General features: G+C 44.4%; 1 protein-coding gene across 3 annotated transcripts in view; it reads right to left on the bottom strand.

Moving 5' to 3' along the window:
- Positions 1-21,766, bottom strand: part of LOC147678711 (phospholipid scramblase 3-like) — a 117,649-nt gene that overhangs the window by 78,656 nt on the left and 17,227 nt on the right. The window contains exons 2-3 of one of the 3 annotated variants that reach the window (XM_086946164.1): positions 19,209-19,282; positions 8,881-8,945 (exon numbers count right to left, since the gene is read on the bottom strand). In XM_086946164.1, the coding sequence (XP_086802290.1) occupies positions 8,881-8,893 (13 nt within the window). In that variant the 5' untranslated portion in view covers positions 8,894-8,945; positions 19,209-19,282. Of the gene's footprint in view, positions 1-8,880; positions 8,946-19,208; positions 19,309-21,766 lie in introns of those variants that run through there. The other 2 variants (XM_086946163.1, XM_086946165.1) reach the window with 2 other exon arrangements.

The following is a 21,766-nucleotide window of genomic DNA, read 5'->3' as shown; positions in this document are numbered from 1 at the left end:
AAAGTTTGGGGGTGATTCGTGAAGCAGAGGCCGAGAAATAAGGGGGGTCCCAAAACGTGTTTTCCCCATGCAATTTTCCATAGGATTTTAGCCAGGGCTACAGCCCGAACTACTGAACGGAATTACACCAAATTTGGCAAAAAGGTAGAGTTCAGTTCGCAGATCACGCTTTTTGTTAAATGGTGTAAATCCGTTAAGTAGTTCCTGAGAAAATCATAAGTAAAATCATAAGTATATCTATTGGCCTGTTCAGTACGCATACAGGTTCGTGTATTGTACACGTACGTACGCATACCTTTCCGAGCACGAGCTGCATGCTGATTGGCTGTCAACTGTCTGTCAACACTCCAAACCAGAAAGTGTTAGCAGCCATCTTGTGCCTCGGTAGACTGAGGCACAAGAAAGCAGAAAAACAAACGTGTAGAACTCAAAAAGGGGACAGGGTTTAAACACCCTGACCCCCTAGGCCTGCTCAGGGGGTCCCACAAAGACCCCCTAGCCCAAAATTTTTCTTAAAAAATGCTGACAAAAATTGCGGGCTATGCGTACGTACGCGTACCTTTCCGAACACAAGCTGCATGCTCATTGGCTGTGAACACTCCAAACCAGGAAGTGTTGGCAACCATCTTGTGCTTGGTAGACCGAGGCACAAGAAAGCAGAAAAAAAACGTGTCGAACACAAAAAGGGGGCAGGGTAGAAACACCCTGACCCCCTAGGCCTGCTCAGGTGGACCCACAAGGACCCCCAAGGCCCCCCAAAAAATTTCTTTAAACCCGGTCTGCTTTTTTCAAAATGACCCCCCGGGGGGACCAAATCCCGGGGGCATAGTGAAAAAGAAGTGTGGGGGGTCCCAATCCCCCTCACACTGCCCCGGGGACCGCCACCCCCGAGGCAAAGCAACACAGCCCCCTGGCGCATACTAGAGGCTCCTGGTGGGCTGGTTGGCCCCCAGGGACCTCCAGTATGCAAGGGGAATTAGTTCCTCCTCTGAAAAAGCGCCAGGGGGCTGCATTGCAGAGAGGTGTAAAAAGGGGCGTGGCCTCATTACACCTCTCTGCAACGAAGCCCCCTGCCGCATACTGGAGGTTCCTGGTGGGCTAGTTGGCCCCCAGGGAGCCCCAGTATGCAAGGGGAATTAGTTCCCTCTCTGAAAACGTGCCAGTTGGCTTCATTGCAGAGAGGAGTAAAAAGGGGCGTGGTCTCATTACACCTCTCTGCAATGCAGCCCCCTGGAGCATACTGGAGGTTCCAGGTGGGCTAGTTGGCCCCCATGGACCCCCAGTATGCAAGGGGAATTAGTTCCCCCTCTGCAAACGCGCCAGGGGCTGCGTTGCAGAGAGGTGTAAAAAGGGGCGTGGCCTTATTACACCTCTCTGCAATGCAGCCCCCTGGCTCATGCTGGAGGTTCCTGGTGGGCTAGTTGGCCCCCATGGACCCCCAGTATACAAGGGGAATTAGTTCCCCCTCTGCAAACGCGCCAGGGGCTGTGTTGTAGAGAGGTGTAAAAAGTGGCGTGGCCTCATTACACCTCTCTGCAATGCAGCCCCCTGTCGCATACTAGAGGTTCCTGGTGGGCTAGTTGGCCCCCATGGACCCACAGTATGCAAGGGGAATTAGTTCCCCCTCTGCAAACGCGCCTGGGGTCTGTGTTGCAGAGAGGTGTAAAAAGGAGCGTGTCCTCATTACACCTCTCTGCAACGCAGCCCCCTGGCACATACTGGAGGTTCCTGGTGGGCTAGTTGGCCTCCGGGGACCCCCAGTACGCAAAGGGACTTAATCCCCCAACTTAAAGCACTCTACAGGGTGTGTTTGCACAGTGGTGAAGGTAGGGGGTGGGGCTTGAGGTAATGTGAGTGCAAACATGCCCAGAGGCGCATTTTAAGTTGGAGAATTTAATCCTGTTCAATCCAGAGGTTCCCTAGGGGGCAAATAGTTGGCTCACAGGGGACCTCAGGATTGAAGAGGATTAATTCCCCAATCTAGCTCACTACTATTCCTGAAAAGTAAATTTAACTGTACTTACCAGTACCTTGAATTTCCTTCCATAGGATATCATTGCCTGATATATAAATTATATATTAATTTTAAAAAAAGTATTAAACAAAAAAATTACAATTTCAATATTTTTAAGACATTTTTTTTCAATTTATATTAAAAATGTGTAATGTAATTTAAAAAATAAAATATCTAAAAATAAATAATTTAAAATGTAGTAAATCAGTATAAAAAAATATAACAATTAATACATTTACAAATTATCATTTACAAAACCTTTGAAATTCACTGAAAAAACTACAGGTTTCAGCCACGTTATAGTTAGGAATTAGCATTTAAAAAACCTTAGAAATTCACTAAAAAACCATAGGTTTCACACATGTTATAGTTAGCTGGACATTTCACTCATACAAAACCATTGAAATTCCCCCGTTATAGTTAGTTCAGCTAACTATAACTCGCGCGCCCGCAATGCACTGCTGATGATGTCACGTCATGATGTCATGAGTGATGTCACTGACCATGTCATGAGTGATGTAATATGTGACATCATCAGCAGTGCATTGCGGGCGCGCGAGTTATAGTTAGCTGAACTAACTATAACGGGGGAATTTCAATAGTTATGTATGAGTGAAATGTCCAGCTAACTATAACATGTGTGAAAGCTATGGTTTTTTTGTGAATTTCTAAGGTTTTTTAAATGCTAATTCCTAACTATAACGTGTGTCAAACCTATGTTTTTTTCAGTGTATATATATATATATATATATATATATATATATGTATATATATATATATATATATATATATATATATTCATGCATGCATACATACTCTCATTAGTGTCCCTGGGGAGTGTTTAGAGGGACTGCACACGATTTTCCTAAGATTCACAGACTGCAGCTCTTCAGGGGTTGTGAGGACTCTTACCCTCCCTTCACGCCCCCCCTCCCCCCCCCCCCCGCTCTTGCAGAGCTCTGGTATCTTAGGGGTGAACTAAGGTGGGCATGAAGCAGTGGGTACCGATGCTGGTTTCTGTTCAGCACTGAAGCACTTAAAGGGCCATCTGGTGAATGCCTCACAGTCCCAGCAAGTCATCAAATAAAAGTTCATTCTAGGAGGCCGGTCTCTGGTGATTGTTGGCAGTGCACGGTGGATTAAGAGAGCTGTTCTTTTCTCTTCAGTGGGCGCCTTTTAACCCTCTCCTTTTCTGTATGATGTGTCAGTTTAGAGACCTCTTCAATGGGGCCTGCACCTCTGAAGCACACATAGCTGTCCTATTTGCCTCCTCGCCTCAGTGTTTTACATGCCAGGGATTTTTTTTTTTTTGTGATTTTATAAAGAGGAGCCATAGCCGGGAGGCATCAGAGCAATGTACAGTAACAAATAATCAGAGCCAGCATACATTAGAGACACAAACTTGCATCATAAGTAAGTGGGAGATAAGTTATGCACAAGTGTAAACCCTAAACCATCAGTGAGGGATAGGGTGACCAACTGGCATGGGTGCAAATTCAGGACAGTGGGTGTAAACATTCAGGACAAAGGGTCAGAATTCAGGACAAAAATTCTGGACAGGAGGTCAAAATACAGGACAAAAGGTAAGTTTTACAGACACATCAGAGGGGGTTGCGCAAAAGTATATAAGTAAGTAAATAGACAACCACTTAAGTACAAGTGAAAATAAGTTTTTTTTAGACTGAGACAATTGTGCACTTCATGGTTTGTCAGTATGTGTGCAGCTTTAAACAAATGTGCAGGTCTTTTTAGGGTAACAAAACCGCCCACACCCCACCTTTCCAGCTCGCAGGGATACGCCCAATGCCTGGTCCGGCCAGTCGGGCCATGCTACCCCCCTCCAATGGTGCCCCTCATCTTCACATAGACCCTCTCTCGTGTGTATTTAATTTCTTTTATAGTGCTACTCATTCGATGTGCCAGCGCACAAAACAGAGCCCGATAGAGACCCGTTTCGAGGCCCCTTTTAAAAAACTGCCGGTGCTCAGACCCCTGGAGACCCGGCCCACTTAAAGCCCTGGACGGCCCCATCAGGGAGCTGATGCCTTTCTCAGGGGAACAGCTCTGTCCCTGAAAGGCCACAAATTAAGGAAAAATGGCGTCCGTAAAAGGGATCATCATGGACAACGGACGTGAGGTCCCAATTACGGACAGTCCATGAAATTTATTGACGGTTGGTCACCTTAGTGAGGGAGCACAACTGAGACACAACCTCAAAAAGGGTAAACAGGGCATTCAGGAGCGAGAGGAGGCGAAAGGAATTTAACCCAAGTGTCATTCAAAGAGCAGAGTTTTGGAAGGAAGCGTTGAATGTGGTCACACAGGGGGTCGGAGGGGAGTTCCAAGTTCTTCTGGGACTTCCGGAGAATGACAGGTTCATGATTCACTCTTGTTTGAAGGTGGGGTGCTCCTGAAGAAGGGATTGAGAGATTCTTGAGCCACATTTTTACTTGAAATGTTCTATTCTTCAGTTAGGTGCGCGGGCGAAGAGAATTGCAGTGCCCCGAGTGTGGAGCAGGAAGTTTCAAACTGGGCTGTGGCCTTAAAAGGCAGCCATTGGAGGGTGACAAGGATGGGAGTGGCGTGGTCAGATCTCTTGTACCTTGTAACAAAGTGGCCGCAGCATGTAGCGCTGCGCAGAGCAGACCTAAGAGCACTTTGGGGGTGCCCTACAAAGTGCCCACTGGTGCGAAGAAGCACCAGCGCTGGGTGCTGCAGGGGCGTGACAGATGCCCGGCACCCCGGTGGTGCAAGGAGGATCCAGCCTTCCAGGCCTATGAATATTTCTATGATATGAGCATCTGTGGGGCCCATCAGCACATTATGCAGGGTGACATCATCTTGCACTGCACCAATGAGCTGAGGCTGAATCTGTGCCAAGCTGGATTCAAATTTTTCCTGTCTCTTTTCTCCTTCTCCTCCCGCGTTCATCAAAGAATCATGTATCTTCATTGCAGAAGCATCAGCTCTTGTCACCCGGCTCCACCCTCTGGAGAGAGGCGAGCAGCCTGGGTGTCTGTGGTAATGGTGCCCGGCATGGAAACTGCAGGAAACCACAGTGGGCAGGAAATCAGCCCCTGCCAGCTCTAACTGTAAGATATACTGATGCCAGAACAAGACAAACTGTGATTTCACACACCTCTGTGCAATTCTATTTGTAAATCTAGTGTTACCCCAGGCACAGGGATGAGGCAAGCAAGGCTGTAATAGAGGCTGGTGCAAGCAGGGGACATGTGCTGGGCTTTAAAAAGGGCTCTATATATGGATATAGAACTGCATGATGTGGGGGTGATAGATATATGTAAACAATGCAGGCTTCCCATACATCCAGGGAACCCCAGTAGTACTTGTTGGTCTTGTCACTATAAATGAGGGGCACAGCGGTTTTCGATGAAGGCCGTGCATGCCGCACAAGGTGTCAGTAACCTGCGAACCACACAAGCTTGCCACAGTTACAAGGCATCAACACGGACACCCCGACCCCGGGGGCACTACTCCCCAAGAGCCTCCAGAAGCAACACGTGCCTGTTACCATCATGTCACCACTCACTAATAGTCTGCGATGAACACATGCTTGTTAGACCAAGAGGGCAAGAGGGGCACAACACAGATACCGTGGTCCACCATGACACCATTCACCAATTACCACGAACAACTGCCTGGCGCGATCCCCTTTTCTGCTCCTCTGTAGACCCAAGGACCAGAGGCAACAGAGGCTCCTATATCACTGCAGACCCTAAGATATAGATTGGGGGCAGTAGCACCCAATCTGCCCCCCCCCCCCCCCCCCGGAGCAAGAAGCCCACTAGACGCCAGGGATTTTTTGGAGCAATTTGTATTAGGGTGGGGGCTGCCCTAAATGAGCATGCCAATAACCCCACCCACCTGTTAAAATTACAGCATTTCTGCCTCCCCTGGGGGGCCGATGTGGGCAGTAGCCCCAAATCCGCCCCTCGGGGGGCAAAAAGCCCACTACACACCAGGGATTTTTTGGGGACAATTTGTATTAGGATGGGGGCTGCATAAACGGGCATGCCAATTCCCCCACTCTTCCCATGCAAAAATTACAGTATTTCTGCCACCCCTCCCCCCTCCCCAGTGGCAGAAACCCCTCTAGAAACCAGGGATTTTTTGGGCATGTACAATTAGGGGTGGGGGCTGCCCAAAATGGGCATGACAATGCCCCTTACCCCCCCCCCCCACACAAACTACAGCCTTTCTGCCCCTGGGGGGGCATATGGGGGCAGCAGCCCCCAATCTGCCCCAAGGGGGGGGCAAAAAGCCCACTAGACACCAGGGATTTTTTTTGCCAACTTGAATTATGGGTTGGGGCTGCCCCAAATGGGCATACCAATGCCCCCACCCCCAATCTGCAAAGTTAGTCTTTCTGACCCCCCCGGGGAGCAGATGGGGCAGTAGCCTCCAATCTGTCCCCCCCCCCCTTGTGGGGCAGAAAGCCCACTAGAAACCAGGGATTTTTTTACATTCATGTAAAGGTGGGGCCTGCCCAAAATGGGCATGACAATACACCCCTCAGCAAAATTCCAGTCTTTCTGCCCTGTTCTGCTCCCGCTTTTTATATGCGTGGGGGCTGCCCAGAAGGGGCATACCAATGCCCCCACCATCCTAAAAAATAGGTAGTATTTCTGCCCCAGGGTGTCAGAAAGCCTACTAGGCACAGATTTGTTTTTAGCAATGTGCCTACCTGTGGATTATGGGCCCTAGCGCAGCCGGCACATAGGGAAACCTAGCAAACCTGTACATTTTTTTAAACTAGGCACTTTGCAAAAAAAGGGTCAGTTTTCACTGTGAAAATGTGGTGTGTCCATGTTGCGCTTTGGGCCGTTTCCTGTCACGGGCACTAGGCCTACCCACATAAGTGAAGTACCATTTTTCTCTGAAGACTTTGGAAATGCAGGGTGGATGGAATTTTGTGGATCCACACAGATTCCAGATCATTCCACCACAGAAATGTGAGGAAAATGTGGATTTTTTTGACACATTTTTAGGTTTGCAAGGGATTCTGGGTAACAGAACCTGGTGAGAGCCAGATAAGTCACCCCATCCTGGATTCCCATGGATGTCTAGTTTTCAAAGTATTATATGTTTGCTAGGTTTCCCTAGGTGCACTTTACAAAAAAAAAAGCATCAGTTTTCACTGTAAAAATAAAGTGTGTCCACGTTGCATATTGAGCCGTTTCCTGTCCCGGGCACTAGGCCTACCCACACAAGTGAGGTTCCATTTTTACCGAGAGACTTAGGGTAACACAAAATTGTAGAGCAACTGTTATTACCTATTGACTTTTGATGCATTTCTGCCTTCCAAATGAAAGACAATGTGTCAAAATGAAGTCAGTTTGAAAAATGTCCATAATTTTCATACGAGTATGGGTACTCACAATTTCAGAAATGTGCAAATATCAACTGTTTCTAAACTCTATGTTTTGTTCCAATTTCAGAGATACATGGGTGTCTTTCAAACCGATTTTTTCATGTGCATATTTTCCCAAAGTAATTGCTATATACCCAGAACATAATAAAAAACCATTGCAAGTCGCTGCTCAGTTATTGGTTCTGGGTTCGTCGAGTTCTTGGTGAACCTACAAGTCCCATATAGACCCACAACCAGAAAGGTCCTGCGGATGTAACGGTATATTGCTTTCAAACAGCTGTCATAGAAGTTACAGGTGAAAAAGTTGGCACAAATGGCTGGGTTATTTTCAACTAATTTTCAATTATTCCTATATTCAACTGTTAGTTTCTATAAAAACAAAAACATTGACGAATCTACACAAATGACCCCTTGCTGAATTCAGAATTGTATCTACTTTTCTAAAATGTATAGCTTTCCAGAATACATTGTTGCTTTCATACCCATTTTTACCAATAACTGGAAGAAGATTGAAAGCACAAAAAATTGCAAAAATAGGCTATGTTCCAGTAAAATGCCCAAATTGAGTAAAAAATGTTGATTTTTTTTTATAAAAGTCTACTTGTCCCTAAAAGCTGGGGAAATGGTGATTTCAGCCCACAACCCCTTTGTTGATACCATTTGCAGGGAAAAAACTAGATGCAGGGAAAAAACTAGATGCTTTCATTTGCAGCATTTTTTTCCCTTTTTTCCCCAAAAACCCAAAATGTTGCAATATTTTGGCAAATTTCTGGGTCTCCTCCAGGGGAATCCTCAAACCCTGGATACCTTTAGAATCCCCACGATGTTGGAAGAAAAGGACGCAAATTTGGCATGGATACCTCATGTGGTCAAAAGGTTACAGGGTCCTAAGCGCGAACTACCCCAAATAGCTAAAAAAAAAGGTTTAGCACTGGGTGAGGGTGTGGGGGAGGCCTAGCAGCAAAGGGGTTAAAAGATCATGATTATTGATTTTAACAAGTTATTTCATGTTAACACCAAAAAAGCAGGGAGCATTCTCTGCCTACTGCCGACCACTACCACGTTAGGTAACATATTTACCTATAGATGCCTCTAACGTGGTAAAGCCAGTGTGGGGTTTACATGGAGGTCCATTTGGGGGTAATATGTGGACAACGCAATGAACAGCTAAATAAAAGCAAAAATAAAGTTTCACGTACAGGGCCAAACGTACAGACATACTCTGAATGTTTCTTTATTTTAATGTGCACATAATTGTTATAGAGCACTGATTGTTTTTTTTCTAATTGAAGTTTTGAAAGGCATATTTCTGAAAATAAATCTAATTAAGGCAACCCAAAAGCCAAGACCGTAGTCTACAATCTAGTGATCCCAAAAGTCCCATAAACTCCTGAGTTATTCATTTATTCATTCAAAACCATAAAAAAAGTGCTTTTCTGAGCTATAACTGGCGACAAGCTTGCTTTGTACATACCTTGGGACGTCATCGTCCGAATGTTACTTAATAACACAGGCACGAGGTGCAAATCGCAGGGTCACCTAATCGAGGAAACAGAAAGGGTATTTTAGCAAAATGTGTGTTAGGGAAAAATATTGCCACAGCTAAAAACTGCAAAATCAATTTTTATCATGTCCTAACCCCAATGTGCTATTCAGAGAAGTTTTTCCAAATCGCTGAATCGCAATTTGGAAGGGGCGTTCCTTCCAATCTGTGAGTCGGTATGGTATGTATCAATATTTCGTGACCGCAGTTCTAGACTCAACACATTGATCGGTTATAGACTCCCTGGTTAGGGGAAGTAGTATCCTTGTTTAACCCCCCTCCCCACCCACCCCACCCATTTCTCACTCTTCCTCTCTCACTCCAACACCTTCAGACATACCTCTCTCACTCTCTGTTTCTCAGTCACAGTCAGCTCTCATTCCTTCACTCAGTATTCCTTGGGTTCTCTGGGCACTTTGTTATCTTTCCAAATTAGCTTTCAAGGGCCCTTGGCCTTGTGTTTTCATCTGTGGAAACCTGAAAGCTACCCTGGCGGGTCAATGTGTCTGCCGCAGAGATCTATGTGACTTGTAGGCCATTATTCCAAATACATGCAACCCAACCTTTCATCCTTCTGAGGTCAATAAAAAAAGTGACTACCGCAGAGAAATACATGACTTCAGAATGTGCCCTGTACAAATCCTTCTCTTGTGTTTGATTTAATAAACTATAATGTTGTCCATGTATAATAGCAACCCCGGCCAGCCATAGTGTGCACACAACAACTGACTGACTTGCCTCTTAGTTCACTATTGTCATTGTTGTCAGGGTGGGGGGCAGGCAGGAATGTTTCTAAATTCATGTTTGAAAACTGTCACTTAAAAAAAAGCGCAAAACACTTTTATAATCTGATGTATGTAGGTAAAACAGCTTCAGTATGTTAACAATATAGATTTTTTTGAATTTTGAAGAAAATTTATCATATTATTCATCACAGGTTTGCTGCAAGATGTCCATAAAAATAAAGGTGTTCTTAAAGTTAAGTGGTGCAGGATACCGTCTGTGCTTCTTTTTTTTTCTTTCTTTACTTCAGTTCGACTGTAAATAAATGATTGCTGTTTATTTGATACATTTATGAATAATAGTGCTTTGTAAAGAAAACAGCACCCTAGTGCTGCTGTCCAACCAGGGACCACATGTAAAGGTCAGGCGGACGGCATGTGGCCCCTGGGACGTACTTTGATTATCACTGGATTAACCAGTGTGGGAAGAGGTGGAGCTGTAGTGAGGGGGTGAAAGGGTGGTATTGCCCCAGTCACACCCATGTGCATGGACCATTCCAAGGCCCCAGTAAAATCCACTGCCCCCCCCCCCCCACCAGTCTGTACAGGGGAAGGAGTTCCAGGGAGCAGAGCAAGACAATGCAAGGAAGTGGAAACTGTAGTGTTTGGTCAAGAAGAGGCTGAGTAGCGGGCTCTGAGTAAATAATAATTATAGCGCCCCTATGCAGGGCCAGCGCTTGCTGTGCTGTAGCGGGCCATTATTGTGAGCTAGCCCCAGGTCCTGGAGAAGTGTTTGATTGTTATGCAAATTGGCTGGGACTGACTAAGGGCCATATTATCAAGAAAGGGCGATACATTATCGTCTCTTTTATCGGCAGGAAACTGCCGCTAAAACGGCGATAATGGGTTTGATAATAGGCCCTTGTGAATTCCCATAGAAGCCCAGGTTAACGTCAGAACCAGGGCTTCTACGGAAATTCACAAGGGCATATTATCAAGCCCATTATCGCTGCTTTAGCGACAGTTTCCTGCCGATAAAAGTGGCGATAATGTATCGCCCTTTCTTGATAATATGGCCCTCAGTTATTTTCTTTACTTACCTTGAAGTCAGAATGAGTCACTGCCAGTCACTGGAACATAAAGTTGTTTGACTACATATTCATCCAAGCTGTAGTCTCCAGGCAGAGTAATTGTCGCACCCGCCAAATATAAATACCATTTTGTGTTGAGGAGGTACAGGACTTTCCAAATAGGGACCCCACTAATCTCAGGAATAGAAAATGTGTGTGTGTGTGCGTATGTGTGCGTGCGTATGTGTGCGTGCATACACACATATATATATATATATATATATATATATATATATATATATATATATATATATATATATATATATATATATATGTATGTACATATATATATATATATATATATATATATATATTCTCCCAATCCTGGCTTTTAGCTTTCAAGAAGAACAGGCACCGACTCCGTGGATGTAATCAAAGGTTTCTTTATTCACCAATACAAGCGGTCAGACGCGTTTCGTCGGATGGAACCGCCTTGCTCACTACATCTGTTTGACACCTTGCTTGTGAGCTGTTTTTATACTGGTGCACATTGATTAATTAGTGAAACGACCATGTGACAAAAATAACATGTGATCGTGGACATAGAAGAATTAAAAGCGCCTCTGAGTTTTGGAAGCCATTGCGACATAATATAAAAAGCATAGAAATCAATTGTTGTAAATAATTTGTAAATATATATATATATATGTATATATATATATATATATTCACTGAAAAAACCAAAGGTTATACACTATATATAGTTAGGAATTAGCCTTTAAAAAAACCAATGAAATTCACAAAAAAAACCATAGGTTTTAGGCCTTATATAGTTAGGAATTAACATATAAAAAACCATTGAAATTCCTCCTATATAGTTAGCTGGACATTTTATTGACATAAAACCCAATGAAATTCCATATATAGTTAGTTGCAATAACTATATATCGCGCACCCGCAATCCACTGCTGATGATGTCACATATTACATCATTCATGACATGGTCAGTGACATCACTGATGACATCACTGATGACATCATCCAGTGACTGTGTGTTTCTGTAAAGTTTAAATATATTTTACATATTGAAGAATGAGTGGATGTATAAGTGTGTGGATGAAGGATTTAGTAGGTGCGTGACTGACTGAGCGAGTGAATGAATGTGTCTTACTGAATGCATGGGTTAATGACTAAACTGTCTGAAAGTGTGCATCAATATGTCTGTTGTTGTGCAAGCTGCTGCATGTGTTGATCAGTAGCTATATGAGTGGCTATATAGCTTATTGTTTGGTTGCCCAAGTATTTGTATGGAAGACTGTGTGTGTAACTGGCTGGGAGGCGAGTGACTATGTGCAGATCAATGTGTACTTGTATCAGTAATTGCATAAGAGAGTAAGTATGTGTTAGTATATGTTTGGAAAAGTAAGGTGTTCTGTGTTTAACTGTATAGATGAGGAAATCGAAGTGTGATTGATTCTTTACAGGACTGACTAGGTGTGTGAGTAACTCCATGGATGAGTGGCAGTGTGTGAGTGTCTGCATAGGTGTATGAGTGCATATGACAGTGTTGTAAAAATGAGTGACTGTATGTACGAGTGATTGTATGGGTGAATGAGTGAATGTGTGCGTAGACGTAGGAATCAGTGAGTGCATATGTAGTAACTGGTATTGGTGTGTCATGATGTCATCAGTGATGTCATTTGAGATGTCATCAGTTATGTCATCAGTGATGTCATTTGAGATGTCATCAGTGATGTCATCAGTGATGTCACTGACCATGTCATGAATGATGTAATATGTGACATCATCAGCAGTGGATTGCGGGTGCGCGATATATAGTTATTGCAACTAACTATATATGGAATTTCATTGGGTTTTATGTCAATAAAATGTCCAGCTAACTATATAGGAGGAATTTCAATGGTTTTTTATATGTTAATTCCTAACTATATAAGGCCTAAAACCTATGGTTTTTTTAGTGAATTTCATTGGCTTTTTTTAAAGGCTAATTCCTAACTATATATAGTGTATAACCTTTGGTTTTTTCAGTGAATTTCATTGGTTTTTTAAATGCTAATATATATATATATATATATATATAGGAGGAATTTCAATGGTTTTTTATATGTTAATTCCTAACTATATAAGGCCTAAAACCTATGTTTTTTTTAGTGAATATATATATATATATATATATATATATATATATATATATATATATATATATATATATATGTGTATACATATATGCACACACATCAAGAGCGCAGTATGACTTATTCAGACTTATTAATGTCTTTATTAATATCGAAGTGTTTGTCCTGTGTTTTCAGGCCAAAGGATGCCCTTGTCCTATGTGATGTCAATGGTGCACACATTATTTTGTGGCTAAGAGAGACCCAGTAGTAGTGGGAGATGTGCAGCTATGCTGCTTCTCATGTCATCTCTCCACCTTTAAATTGTCTGACAGGACAATGGAGCAGATGAGACAATCTGTCAGTCAGCCTTGCTGCCCTTTGAGGAAAGGGCATGGGGAGAAAAAAGGTGCCGCAAACGGGCTGTGAAGTTTACATACACTGCCCACTGTTAAACAGATTTCCTCTAATGAAGTGTCTAGTGCTCAGGCCATATCATCCTAATCCTTGGTGGCAGTTCATCGCTCAACTGCCAAAAAAGACCACCCTCTGGCCTTCTCCCGCCACTCTGGCTGCTAAACAGAGGGAAGTGCCCAGTCTTAATAAAGCCAGATCGTGTGTGAGCTGACATGCAAATGTAGGTCATTGCATATGTAAATGTGTGATTACGAGCCTGCATGCCAAAACAAATTAGCGAGACTTTGCTCTCAGCATGCGGTTGTCACACTGGTTTAGTAGTTCACGCTGATATTTGTCAAGTTGCTGTGCAGATGAAAGTGCAATTCCCATTCCAGCTCGGAAATAGTGCTTCTAAATAAATCCCATTTAATGAAGCTGTGTGAAATGAAAGAGCCGCCTGTGTCGGGAAATATGTGCGTTTAGACCTAACATCTAGTTTAGGTCGCCAGAACCAATTGGACGTGTGCCTTTGAACTGAACTAGTGCTGGCTACTCGGTGACGTTAAGTTAAACGTACGCAAGATTCTAGCCCGCATGACTGCCTCATAATATTTCGGAAATGTTTTTTGCAAAATGGAAAGATGGCACCTTTTTTTGGTTCTTCTTTAATGCATGCCCAAGGAACAGAACAATACGAACATATTTTATGTTTTAATTTATATTATTTTATTTTTTACTTGTCCTAATTATGCTCAGTTTTTTAATGTTTCGTTTTCAATTATGTCCCCGCGCCCTTTATTACATGCCTCTGTTGTCTGCGTTAAATGTTTGCTACCCTTCATTTTACTGTTAATTCTCACATAAAGCTAACTGGCTGAAGATGGGTCCACTCACCTCCTACGTTAGCAGTGCATGACGTTTCTTTTTGTGATTGTAGAGCACACCTTTACAATGCCTGCATTTATTCGTATCAGCATGCAGCATGGTTGGTTTTAGTAGATTATGATTTTTTTCCTTGCAGCATAACGTTTTTGGGAATATTACCATTTTCTGTAGTACCTTGTGTGTAGTGAAATAAACTGTTGTTTTTTGCTTTCAGAAAGCTTTGAGGCCCGACATCGGCTACAATACGCTAGGCAACTTTCAAATCGAAAAGAAGATTGGTCGTGGCCAATTTAGTGAAGTTTACAGAGCAACGTGAATTATGTCGGCAAAAGGAGTTAACCTCCGAACGATGGGCCAATCCCAGCGCGGCCCTGAGGCGAGCCCCGCGATGACGTCAGAGCTCCTTGACAAATCGGAGCGCGGCTCCTTCGCCGGCCCCGCCCACAACCAGGCGGCGGCCATCTTAAGGCAGCTCGGGCGGCGGCGGTGATCTCGGGGGCCAAAACGAGGGGTGGGCACCCTCAAAATTAAAACAAAAACATTAAAATGAAAGAGACAAACCCCCCAAGCCCCCCCAAGCCCCCCCCCCCAAAAAAAAAATCGCGAAAAATCGCGGGGTGCGCGCACGCGTTCGCGCTTATAGATATATAATTGATTTCTCTTTTAATTTTCTCAGGAACCACTGGAGGGATTTACACAATTTTACCAAAAGCGTGATCTGCATACCAGACACTACCATTTTGACAAGTTTGGTGTAATTCCCTTCAGCGGTTCAAGCTGTAGCTGAGTCTAAAGGTCCTATGGAAATTAACATGGGGAAAACACGTTTTGGGACCCCCCTTTTTTCTCAGCCCCCACTTGACGAATCCCCCCCAAACTTTCAGGAAAGGAGCGGAGCGGAGCGAGCCATCTTCTTTGAGAAATTTGCGAAGATTCATCAACCAGGGCCAAAGTTATTCCCAATAGAATGTTGGGGATTTCCTATGGTAAACCGTCCTAACTATATATACCTACTGGCGACCGCCAGTAGGGAATATATATATATATATATATATATATATATATATATATATATATATATATATATATATATATATATATATATATATATATATATATATATATATACATATATAGTTCCAAATTGGTTCACTTTCACCAGATTTTGCAGCACTCCATGCAGGTGCGATCCCCTGCGGCGGAACAACGCCACTCAATATTTCTACACAACCCTTCCAGGAAGGAAGGAAAAAAATGGACCGCACTCCTGAAGTACTTTTCGCAATTTTTGTTTATTTTTGTCTTACTCCTTCAAAACAAATTTTTTTTAAAGTACTTCAGGAGTGCGGCCCATTTTTCCTTCCTGCCTGGAAGGATTGTGTGGAAACATTTTTATATATATATATATATATATATATATATATATATATATATATATATGTAACAATCCCTGCTACCTCTCGCCCGGAGCCCAGTCCTGGATACCGCTGCGCAGGAAGAAGAGAGGAGACCTCAGGTGCAGTGAGCGATAATTTTTATTTCCTCGAGGAAGCGGCACACCACAGCATGACGTTTCGGCCTACACAGAGGCCTTGATCACATATATATAACATTAAACTTCACTGAGATATTCACACATTAAAATAAGAAAACAAAGCTTCTTGTTCTGTTTCTTTTAGTTGTTATTTTTTTTCTTAAGCAGTCAGAAAAAGCCAACACGTTTCGCGCTCCACTGTGCTTCTTCAGGGCTTATAATTTTTCTAAAATCTTGTTATTCTTGTGTTCTTCTAAATTTCAATAGTAATTGTTTCTCTAAAGTCTTTATATGGCATATATTCAGGGCTTTAAGTGGGCCGGGTCTCAAGGGGTCTGAGCACCGGCAGTTTTTTTAAGAGGCCCTCGAAACGGGTCACTATCGGGCTCTGTTTTGAGCCCTGAGACAGGCGGTCTGTTTTTTTTCCGGACTGCAGTGACAGCAGTTTGCTGTCACTGCAGTCCGGTAAAAAGTGCCAGGGCACAAAACAACCTGAGAGAGACCCGTTTCGAGACAGCAGGCACATCAATGTGCGCTGCTCATTTCTCACTACCAGAGAAGTTACAGCATGATGTCATGCCAGGTGAGCGTTGTGTTGGGAAGGGAAATCCTTTAAAGATTCATTTTCTTTCTGGATTTCCCTTCTCTTTTTGAAACGCAAGAGCAGCAATATTGTGGTAGTGTCACGAGGGCTTTAATTGGAAGCTTTTTAAATATTATATGTAAGAAGCCATAGTTGCAGCTTATTTATGTTACGCAACTAATAACCATTGACAAAGCCAATAGTCCTTACTTTTTGTAGGTATGATGTTACTTGCTGTATCACATATCTGGATGCAATGAAAGAAAAAGAAAAATACAAGTTGGGCGGCACACTATGCTAAACACAGATTTTAGGCGTTAAGTGTTTAAAGCCACGCCCCTAATTACACTGGCCATGCCCCTTTGAGAGACCCCCCAGTTTATTCATCCCACTTAAAGCCCTGCATATATTGTATCCTCTTCTTTATCCATTCTAATTCCTCTTCTTCTGAGAAGTGTTCTATATGGTTCCCCTTGATAAGGTCGCAAAGCCTCCTGGTCTGTCTCTCTCCGTTTTTCAACGCGTTGATTACCATTGAAATGAAGAAGAACACAAGATTTATAACACCATTTTATGTTTCTGCTTCTCACGCTGCGAGAAAGATGTGGGGCGACGTTCCTCCACCGAGATGGAGGAGCCTCCCTGATATATACATATATATATTTGAAGAAGAAATGTGTCCCCAGGGCCAGGACACAAAATACTTGCAATCCAAGATTGCATACACTCCAGGATGTGCTTTTTAAAAATCTTTATTTTGGGAAAGTGCAATCCTTGTGTAGTTATTTCCTTTTGTGATATCCACACTAGAGACATGTCACCTTTAAAATGTATTATTTTAACCTATGCATCAGCATGTGGGTGGAAAAGATGCAACATGGTGCTGGCTGGGGAGGCCCTGGCAAGTCACGGCTTGGAATTCTTGCTGCCATGTCTATGGCTTTGACTTTAGGTGTATAATGCAGGGCGCTAACGTGGATGTTATATTTAGTGCGTCTTAAAACCTGATTTGAAAATCACTGTAATATCTGACGCCTTATTGATTCATCTACAGCCACCTTATGTTGCACACAGCGTGTTCTGTTCAATGATTTTATTTTAAAGGTTTTATATAGCGCTGGCTAGACCCAGAAGTATCGTAGCGCTTTACATGAGCATCAGACCATAGTTGCAGGTTATATCGTTACAAAGGTTACACAGTTATTTGAGCCTGGCAACATAGATACATGTAAAGTCGAGACAAACAAAAAGGACATATACATAAGGGAAAAAGCAGGCAAGGGGCGAGATTCAGGAGGATGGGGGTAGGCGAGGGAAGTAGACAGAGAATGGAGGAGGGAAAGAGGAGGGGAGGGTGAGAGACACGGCATGGCAAGAGGAGGGGGAGGGTGACGGGGACACAAACCGGTAGACAATTCAACGCTGCGTCCAAAGTCCAGTAAGCTGTGATCCCACAGGGAGTGGTATCATTTCCCCATCTCTGTTGTGAGAGGCTCCCTTTACGCAGTGGACTCTCCCAGAGGGGTCTCTGAGACTCCAGGGCTTACATACTGGATCCTTCCCCAAAAAGGGAAGAGGGAGTGCTTTGGCAAGGGGTGATATACCATACCTCAAATGTGAGTGACTTCCTTGGCGCTGTGGACTCTCTCAGCGGGTTCGCTGAGACTCCAGAGTATAAATTTTGGATCTTTCCCCAACAAGGGGAGAAGGAGTGCTTAGTCAAAGGGCACAAAAGGGCAGGGGGCTAGGCAGACTAGCAGGTAAGGTGAGAGATTCAGGGGAGAGGGGATAGGAGCAAAGGAAGTAGACAAAGAAAGAGTACTAAATGGGAACAGACCGTATCCGTTTGGGGGACTGTTTTCTCTCTGTGGCCATGAGTTTGCCGCATCTCTAAGGTAAAAGCCTAGCACGGGCCTTTCCAGATGCTTTGCCATCCAGGACATGAAGCACACAGTTTGCAATTCTAATTATTTATCACAATTCACAGAAGTTTATAGTACGCTGCACATCAGCAATCCAGATGTTTTCATATTAAGTTCTTGGGTGCAGAGGATGATTCTCAGAACTGACAGTGTTTAACGCATTCATCATCCAGGGGAGATAGTTCAGAATCATGAGGCTGAGGGAGAAGATCATGAACCCGATGAAGGCCAGCTCGTGGACCGCAGGGTTCTCTGTAGAGGACACGTATGTCAGAGGGAGCAGGCATAGGCTCTCCAGGACGTTCAGAAGGAAGATTAAGTGGCACAAGACGTGGTAAGTGATGGTGTGCGCTGTGCCTCCCGTTTCTGAGGCCAGCGCGGCTGAGATTGTTATTCCCTAGTTTCCAGGGAGAGGGTAGGAGTGTTGGAGGGTCCGGTGAGATTTCTGATGAATTAGTGGTTAGGGGCAGGCAGCCGCCATCTTGGGGACAGGCCCCCGGTGGCTCCTGACATGTCCCCCTCACTCTTGTGCTTGGCACTGGTGAGTGAGGATTCACAGACAACCAGCCCAGGTCTCTGGAGTTTACATTTCTTGTATCTTTTTCAAGATCCTATTTCCTTCTGCTTATGAGGAAGCCCTGCACCTGCTAGGCTGAGCTTCGGGTGCTGTGAGGTGAACTCTCATATGAAGCAAACACTGCACAGAACTTACTGAAGTCCTACAAGTGGGGAAAAGGTTCGATAATCGCTGCTGCACTGGGGAAAGGCCCTTGGTGTGCACCAAACCCACAGAGGTCCTACAAATGGGGGGAGGTTCGATGCTCCCTGCTATAGAGGGCCTGGGGGCGGCACCTGTAACCCCTGATTTGTCCTTTATTAACCCTAGCACTGCTGTTGCTACCCCTGGACCCCGGGGTCCTGAAGGCAGCTTGCCGCCTTTCCTTGCACTTTCTCTTCTCCTCTCTCCACTTCGGTCCTCCTTGCACTGTAACCTTGTAAAATGTGTTACCTCTTCCTCTGGTTTCTTCTTGTTTGGACCTCGGTTCAGGAAGCTCCCCTGTCTATCTGTGTGATCTTGTGCCTCTTGCAGGTGACAGATAGACCCAGGGGTTCCCTGTGCCCTCGGTCCCAGGTGCTGCTGTGTCTCTCTGTGTGATCCTGTGCCTCTTGCAGGTGGCCGGCAGTCCCAGGGCCTGTCTGTGCCCTCGGTCCCAGGTGCTGCTGTGTCTCGCCGTGTGTTCTTGCGCCTCTGCTGGTTGCTGTATTAGGGCTCCCCTCTGTTCTCAGCCCGCCCAGTGCTGCTCAACGCTGTCCTCTCAAAGCACAACAGCCCTGCCAGGCTGATGCCTGGAGAACATCCCAAGCAGTGGGCAGGGCAGATGTGACCTCACAGCTGGAACTGGTGCCAGGTCTTACTCCGTTCTGGAAAGTCCTCAAATGCCCCCGCGGTTCGTCGCCCCTCCCCCCGGACCAGGAAGTGTGCGGAGAGCCAGCATAGGCGCTGGAAGTAGGGGTGTTGGGGGCTGCAGCACCCCACAATAACAGTGGAATCTAGCAGAGTACAGATGTGACAGGAAAGGCCTTAGGATATCAATTTGTCTAACACAAAAACATCTGCAAATGAACTGTACATACATTTCAGAATATGTCCGCAGTTACAAAGCACAGATAAAGCTCATTTTTTGTAATTCTGAAGAGTGGTGGAAACAAATATTTTAATAGGATCAAAACAAATCAAATATACTTGGTGATGCGCAAATCAAATATTCAGTGAAACCCGATTTTCACACGTTTTCATTAGTGCGCGGATTCATGCTCTGTCTGAAGAAAAAACAAATTATTTCTCTCTCCTGTCCTTTCCCATTTTGTCAATTAAAGTAGCTGTCAATGTTCACTCCCCGATCACTTTTTTATATCATTTATTATAAATATCAGACGACATTGAATCGTGTTGTGGAGAGGGGAAAAGAATCAGAGGGTATTGCAGACCCAAGACTTAAAAGTGACAAAGATGAGACTGGCCCCAGGAAAAAACGCATTTCACCAGAGAGGGGGGTGCAAATGCCCCCCCCCCCCTAATGAGCAACAACATTTATTTTGTAAAATCAAAACACTTCCTATTCCGAGAGGTTTCTACTGCACAGAGTTGTACTCATAGTAAACTTGGCAATATGCCATGAGGAAAAAATCACAGGTCAAGACTCTAGAAAACCTGATAAATAACAAGACTACACATTCACACAGCTTTATATACCTTCTTGCTTTATCACTAAATTCTTCATTAAAATTTGCTGCAAAATGCAGCGTTTGCCACTTTTTCTCAGCATTTTCTCATGGAGAAGAATCACCCAGAATATCCTGTGTTGGTAGGGCTCGCTCACTTCGCTTGCTATTCATCCCCAACTTTTGAAGCTCACCACTTTGAAATGTCACCAGCCGCCACTGACATGCTGATCCCAGGGGCGTTGCCTTTTCTAGGGCATTAGGGCGTTGGCCCGCTATTCAGCCAATGTGAGGTGCCAGTGCGCGATCATTTACTACAAACCTGCTCGCACTGAAGGTTAATGAATGGTGTGAGTGGTGTGAGCAGTATAACAAGGCGGGGGGAGGGCCAAACCGCCGCGATTGGCATCAGCTGAAGTCCAGTGCGCATGTTGGGCTGGGCAGGGCTCTGATACGGACCAAATCGTCATGCGCACTTCAGGACTCCTGCCGGTGCTCTGTTGCGGATTCAAGGGGAACTCAGCCCAGCCCCCTTGGTCTAATTTGTACTCTAGATTCACCTGACCCAGCCAATCCTTGCTTTGCCCTCATGCAGTTTTAAGAATAAAAAGCAGGAGCAATTGTGCGTGAGAGGAGTGGGGATTAGCAGTCGCCACACGTCATAGTTGCGGTCCCACAATCGGGCAGGAGTGAGTACCCCTGGGCCTGTACGTTGTAAGCACTCAGCAGTGGCTCCGTTGTGGCATCCATGATTCACAGGCAATGAAATTGGGGAGAGGAGTTGGCCTAATGGCAAGGGCGGCCACCACGAATCTGGGGAACCGGGTTCGAGTCTCAGCAATGAGCTGAACATCCTGTGATTCTGGACAAATCACTTAGGGGCAGATGTATCAATGTTTTTTTTGTTGCAAACGCTGCGATTCGCAAAAAAATCAGCAAATGCGATGTATGAAGAAAATCGCATCGCAAAATTTGCGATTCCTTAATTTTGCGCAAGCATTTAAGGAATCGCAAAAAGCGATTCCTTAAATGCTATGTAAGAAGCAATCAAGTTTTGTGATTTCACAATAAGAAATCGCAAATTACCACCAACTTGTGGTTGGTGGTAATTTGCGATTTTGTTTACAAATGCACTTTTTGGCATTTGTAAAGGTGCCATGTGGCGCTCTGTATGTGCGCCATATGCGCACACATGTAAATTTCAGGGGTGCAGCAGGGTGTCCTTAAGACACCCTTGCACCCTTGAAATTTTTCTCAAATTGTGATAAGCAAATTGCGAATCGCAAATTGAGAATAACTTCCCATTCCTTCCTATGGGCCTCCTGGCCTATAGAAATGAATGGG

This window comes from Lissotriton vulgaris, chromosome 12 (assembly GCF_964263255.1).
Source record: "Lissotriton vulgaris chromosome 12, aLisVul1.2, whole genome shotgun sequence".
NCBI classification, from domain to species: domain Eukaryota; kingdom Metazoa; phylum Chordata; class Amphibia; order Caudata; family Salamandridae; genus Lissotriton; species Lissotriton vulgaris.
The sequence above is the reverse complement of the archived record's forward strand: the minus strand, read 5'-3'. Positions and strand labels throughout refer to the sequence as shown.